A 6,970-nucleotide genomic window follows, 5' to 3' on the forward strand; every position below is an offset into this window, starting at 1 on the left:
TCCTAAATTTCTAATCTTGTATTTACTCAATCCCACCATTTTCAACAGAAAGCGCTAACCAATTAAAAATTAACCTTTTTCAACTAAAAATAGAAATAACTTTCACTACAATTTACAATAAAATTATAATCTTACTTTCATTGATAAGTACAGTTAAAATGTCAGGGTCACATAAAAGTATCATTAGATTTTACAGTTAACCAAAGCTTATTTTAAATTTCTCTGCAAATTCAAAGTTTATTTTCTCCAATGCCGACCCGTATTTGTGTTGACATTTGTCATTCGGGTATCAGAAAGTTGGCCATTCTTTCAGGGGAACTATATGAGGTGGGTCGACGTTGCTTTTACAGTAAAAAGAACAAATGGTAAGAGAGAGAGGACGGAAAAAAACATCCATGCCTCTAACCGAAATTCGAACCTAGATCCCTTCTGACATGAAGTGAGCTCCTTGATCACTAAACATGCCGATCGACCTGTAAATTTAAAATCAACTTTTACGTCACTTTAAACACATCCAAACATTTGAAATTTGCCCTAACTATTCTTAACACTATGTACTAAATGATGACTAAAAACTATCATCCAATAACTGTAATATTTTTTTATAGTGCTTCGACTACATGAGTGGTCACAGGTATGAACTCGACAGATTGTACGAAACTACTAATTTATGCGAATATTACCAGTTAAACTACCAGATCTCCTTAATAGTAATGAGTATTTTATTATTTATTTCTTTAAATAAGTTTAATTAAATAATGTGCATCTTACGAAATGAATATTTTTTTTTTGCAGGAACTTCCAAAAATAGCTAAAGAACTTTCCGCGAAAAGTTCTCCTACCAATTCTAAGGAATCTCCCGTGAGTGCAAGTATTTGATGAGAATTTCTAATAATACTTTTTTTTAAGAAAAAAGGAATATTGTTGTTAAAGCACAATAAGCATTTTCAATGGTTAATTTCAAGATTTTAATCTTGTTTAGGCTTCAAATTGGGAAGATTTATTCAGAGCACTATTACGCATTTTATCTGATGGTAACATATTAGTTAGAAGTCTTAAGAAAGCCGACATTCATATTCGTTATCAAGTAAGGCATGTTACATTGTTTGAGTACATTTCTGTTTATTGAAGTAAAATTTTGGTAATAAACCAAATAAAAAGTGCATTTAAAAATTTTGGGGTTGAAATTGTTTTACAATTTTTTTTCTAACATAGGCTGCTAAAATTTATTCCTCTTGGGAAGAGTGTTTTAAAATTGCTGTGGATAAAAGACTTTCTGAAGTACAAAAGGAATTAAAAGACAGTGAAACATTAAAAAGAATAGCGACAGATCTAAGTAAAAGATTTCAACTGACGCATCAGAAAAGAGATTTTAAAGACATCCCAGTAAGTTTTTTTAAACATTCTTTTATAAAGTGCAGAATTCTTTCAAAACTTGTTCCTTGCGAAAAAGTGAACGACAATTTGTAAGAAAACACCCATCAATAAGAAGCATTTAAATATTATTTAAAAGGAGAATTTATTTTAACAAATGCATAATGTTAACCTCTGATCAACAATAATAGAAGAAATGCCTTGAATTGAAATACTTGTGCAACAATAACGCAAAAATATGCGTTGGACTGATCTTATAGGAACAGTCAACATCCACAGAAGCACCTTTCTACAACTGACGCACTCACTCAAGACGTCACGAGGTTAAACTAGACTTTTCCCCCTCAGCGACACCTTTTAGCTGAGTTTTCGCAGATTTCGTCTGGAAGTGGTGGCAACATGGTAGTTCCGGGAGTCTTCCTTTCCCCCTGTGGAAAAAACTTTCTTTTCTGTGGTGATAGTGTACCCGCTTTTAGTTTTGTCTAGAAGTGCACGAGAAGGTTCACGAGTTTTTTTTAGTTTAACTTAAATCAAATCAACTTTAATATTTGGTTTCACGACCAGCAAAACCCACCATTAATACATAAGTTCGGAGAATTTATTGTAAATCGTTAATAAAAGACTGGGCATTTTGCGATTGTTTTCTAATTTTCCACAATGCCGAATGCACTTGAAACTTGGTTTCGTCATTAAAAATGAGAGTAAATATATTTGAAAACAGCCATATATGTCAAGAAAAAATTATACACATTTTAAAAGATAATCTTCTTTAGTCCCAAACATTCTAAAACATACGAATATAGATAAAATAAGGGTGGACACATTGTAATTTCTTCTGTATTTTTTCGAGTTGCTGAATTCCCTAGAAACTAGTTTCATAATTAAATGAAAACGTCAATTCGTTTAAAAAGATGCATAAATGTCAAAAAATATTCGTGGAAAATTTAAAAGAGGAACTTGTTAGTCCAGAACAAGCTATAATCAGAGTAGGTACAATGCACCAAAAAAAACGGATACCCTGAATAACTTTTGATCTAATAATAGGATCTTCTCGGTCTAGGACTCAATCTTAATGGTTTGAAAAGGTGGCCTCAAATCTGCTAAATAGTTAGTGCAAACGATGTTTTGAGCTACGTAATCAGACACAAAAACGTTCCTTGTCTGAAAAAACATACCTTTTTTTTTTCGATTGATCCAAATTTCTGAACCTCAAAATATAGGGGGTTGCCGCTATCTGGGAAGTATGGTCTCCATAGTTTGACAGGAGAGCAATTCAAAGTGTGAACCCCTTAATATTAGTTTCTCTTTTTGCGTATTTCGCCATATTTCAAGAATTTTTTTAGCGAATTGAAAAATTTTTTCCGCACAATAATAAAATTCGTTTACCCAAAAATAATTTCAAGCAAATAATAAATTTTAGTAATTATTTATCATTTTATTTAATAATAGTCGAAAAAATTTTGAATTGTAAAGTATGAAATTTTTTTATATCATGTTAAAAAATTTAAATTTACATGGCAAATAGTTCCTGAGAAATTGAATTTTTAAAGAAGTGGTATATTTAAAATTCGATTTATGGAACTATTTTACTGATTTTGCTCATGTTTTGTATTTTGCCATGTAAAATTACACACTTTTAAATGATTAAAAAAGTCTATACCTCACAATTAATGTATGTATTACATATAAAAATGATAAATATTTACTAAAATTTATATTTTGTATGGAATTATCTTTAAATAAATGAATTTCAGAAATGTGTGGAAATTTTTTTCCATTCGCTTAAAAAGTTTTCGAGATATGGTTAAATGTACAAAAAATAAAATTAATATTAATGGGTCCAAACTTTAAACCGCTTTCATGACCAAAGTAAAGGGTATCGTATTTCCTAAATTGCGACTACCACTTATATTTTGGGAAATCCAGATTCGTTGAAAAGAATCCGTGTTTACTCAGAGAAAGGACGTTTTTGTGTCTGATTTCGTGACTTAAAATTTCTTCTGCACTAATTAATTAGCATATTTGAAGTCAGCCTTTTGAACCATTAAGATTGAGTCATAAAGCGTGAAGATCTTAGTGGTGCACTATTCACTGTTAGCGGGAACTAGAATAACTTGTGATCTAATGATAGGACCTTTTTGTACTAGGACACAATCTTAATAGTTCGGACAAAATGTTTTTTATATTTCCTTTTCCTTAATACTGCTTCATTTCATTCTTAACTAGGAAAGCTATTCGAGTGCTTCTTGGTCAAAGTCACTAGTTAATAATTATGAAGGTCATATAAAACGACTTACAAGCGTCATTGAGGCCAAAAAGAATGAAGAGTGTGAAACTTCGCAAGAAGCTGATGTTTCTCCCGTCGAAACAGATAAAGAAATGAAATTGTTTTTGGAAATTCAAGTAAAACGAAAATTAATTATTTCTTTTAATAAGGGGGAAAAAAGTGCACCAGAATTGCTCCTTGAAAAAGTCCTTAATTGAAAATTCCGTGTTAATAATAAATAAACAGTACACGTAACGAATTACAAAAAATTATTTTTAGTTAACTTTCTTAAGTGTTTCTCTAAAAAAGATGAAAAATGCAGCTTTTTAAATTTGTGTAGTTATGTGGCTTACTAATGTTTATTTACTATCAGACAGAAAACTTTAAAGTCCATATTTCCTACTTTCAATTTAAAATATTTACGCATTTCCCAAATTTTGTACGCTAATTATCCCAAAAGTCAGGACCTTTTTTAAAAATAAAAATAGTTCTATAATTGTATAGTTGATATTTGTATAGTAATGTTGTATAATAAAAATAGTTAAATAGTTCTATCATCGTATGTTTAATGTTGCATCATTATAAAGGTTAAACATTTGTAAATTTCGCTATATAATCGTCACTTCGACCAATGTGTTTTGGTGGACGCGGTGACAATTTTTTATTCTCCGTGTCATATCAGCTCCCAGCCATGTATTTTTTTATGACTGTCACACTTTCTCCCCGTTCTCGGAGATGAATATCGCGTTGTCTGGCAAAATATTCTTTTGATTTAGAGAACGGGTGCGATACCAGGACCGGATGGTGGATGTGAGATGCTTCATAAAAACTATTGAGAGAGAATTTATAAGACTGCAAATTCAAATAGGAAATTCAATGCTTTATCAAGGAAAGAATGGGAGCTGGTATGGCAAGGGTACACAAAAAACGACGCAGCGTAAAGGGCAAAAAATTACGGTCAAAAACGGCCACAAGGTGACTAAATATAATAAGAGACGATCCAAAAGCCGGAGGACAATTGCCAATCGATAGTTATTTATTGTCAAAAATGCAACCCATGTGCATTTTTAATAAAAATTTTGGTAATTCCTTTTTTTAAAAAAAGAATTGAAATATTCTGAATATTTTATGATATTCTGAAAACTACTTCATTTCATGTTTTTTTTTTTTTGCGAATCTTGTTATGTTTACCATATTTTTAGGAATGCTTTAAATCATTAAAAATATTTAATTGGCTAAAAATTTCAATTTTTGAAACTGTGGCCAATTTTAAAAATACTACAACAGGAAAGTAGCAAAATTTCTTATTCTTGTCCCACAACGCAGCGTATACAAAAATGCATCAAGCAAGGTGGTGATTGTGTAGAAATATAAAACAATTCAATCTTTATAACTATTTAATATTATGGAAAATAAACGAATTTTTATATCTTAAAAATCTTGGGTCTCTTCTCGTATTTATTAAAACAACAATTTATTTGTTTACCTACAATATTTGTAATTGTTTTAACAATAATGCAAAATTTTTGCAGTGCTTGTTGAGACTCTTTTAGTTAAATTTCAAGATATTTTGGATCATAATGAAATTTTTAATATTATTTTTGCAATACTTAACACTTGAAATGTTAAATAAATTAAATTAAAATCATCTAATTCAATTTTTAAGTTCATTTTGTTAAATTAGATTGAAAAGAATTTTGAATTGACAGTTCATTTTATTCAAAATGATAAATGTTTTTATTTCTATTTCATCTTCAAATCTGCTTAACGTTTAAGATATATGATAGTTGGAATGTATTTATTTGTATTCTACGTACAGTAAATGGTAAATTCTCTGCATTGTTTGAGAGGATTGTTGTCCGTTTGATTACTAAAAGTGGCGATTACACTTTACATAAAAAAGCATAAAGCGAATTAATGTTAAGACCAAATCCAAAACAATTTTTGGTGTATTTACATCATCTCACATTCTACTTGATTAAATATAACCAACCAACACCGCATAAAATGTAATTATACTTACTTTTTCAAACATAATATGCCGAATCTGAAAAATAAAAAATTACACATTAATAAAAATAAACAATTACAGAATGAGTCTATCTGGCGGTTTCCGAATTCGCTGTGATCGACGGGGCAAAAAGTTTCTGTTAGCAATCTTTGTTTAGTATGTTTGCACTGTCTTTGGTTAAGTTATCACTTATCACTAATCATTGGAATGTTGAGTAGGGTTATTGTTACGAGCACTATTCATTGCAGAACGCGCAGTCGATTAAACTTCTCCTAGAATAACCTGGAGTAGTTGACAGTCTTATCAGATGGCTGTTGTGGATCATGTTACTTTTGGAATAGAAAACTCAGGCAGGTCATTATCTTTAAACTGACTACCTATATTTGTAATCTGACCAACATGGAGTCTCCATAGTTGTCTAATTACGTTAACAATATAATGTAGTTATCCATCACGACTTACTACTGTTCCCAAATTCCATTTCACATCGGGTTTCCCATAGTTTCCAACAGCAGCGTGATCTCCAAATTCGAAACATCGCTTCTTAAATTAAAGATGTCTTCCTCGGATTTTTTTATTCAGTTTCTCTTCTAAAATCAGGTCTGAGGAGATCAATCCGAATTCGGATTTATCAAGCAATTTGGCAGGACTTTTTATGATGTGGCATTTGTTACTCTTCTACAACGCATCAAAATTTTTTGAAGAGAATGAAGACAATGCATCATAGACTGTATCAAAATACATAATATTAGGATAATGCACATTTTATGCCTAAGAAGCTCTATTTGCCGCAAAAAATTATTTTTTGTTAGTTACGAAATATTTTTATCTGTATCCTTCAAACACTTATTTTCCATCTAGCCAGAGGAACATAATCTACTCGGTAAAAAGATTGTAGTAAAAGCTATAGAATTAAAAAATGAAGAAATTGAAATGATGCAAAATAAGCTTGATCAGCTAGAAGAACCAGTAATTAGTGATACAAATTCTGAGGTACATTTATTTATTTAATTTTTATCTTTAGATCGGATGTTTCTTTTTCCCGAACGAAAAAAACATGTTATACATGTTTATAATTCTATAATTGAAATACCTTGATGTCATATGTTATAGTTTTATTCATAAAATAATCTATAAAAATTTAAATTTTTTTTGTCGCTTTACTGTCGCTCTACTACCCATAGCTCTGCCTTATAATAGTCTATTTTATGTATATATATATTATGTATTTTATGTATATTATGTATATGTATTTTATGTATATGTATGTATTTATTTTATATATATTATGTATATGTATTTTATGTATTATGTATATA

The 6,970-nt window shown here is 30.0% G+C and overlaps 1 protein-coding gene across 1 annotated transcript in view; it reads left to right on the forward strand.

Annotated features, from left to right (window-relative positions):
- The first annotated feature begins 774 nt into the window (after nt 1-774).
- The window catches only part of LOC107438254 (putative leucine-rich repeat-containing protein DDB_G0290503), a 36,957-nt gene continuing 30,761 nt past the window's right edge, over nt 775-6,970 (forward strand). The window contains exons 1-5 of the mRNA XM_071179479.1: nt 775-861; nt 983-1,087; nt 1,216-1,386; nt 3,601-3,777; nt 6,513-6,644. Of these exons, the coding sequence (XP_071035580.1) occupies nt 775-861; nt 983-1,087; nt 1,216-1,386; nt 3,601-3,777; nt 6,513-6,644 (672 nt within the window). The remainder of the gene's footprint in view (nt 862-982; nt 1,088-1,215; nt 1,387-3,600; nt 3,778-6,512; nt 6,645-6,970) is intronic.

This window comes from Parasteatoda tepidariorum, chromosome 4 (genome assembly GCF_043381705.1).
Source record: "Parasteatoda tepidariorum isolate YZ-2023 chromosome 4, CAS_Ptep_4.0, whole genome shotgun sequence".
Lineage (NCBI taxonomy): Eukaryota > Metazoa > Arthropoda > Arachnida > Araneae > Theridiidae > Parasteatoda > Parasteatoda tepidariorum.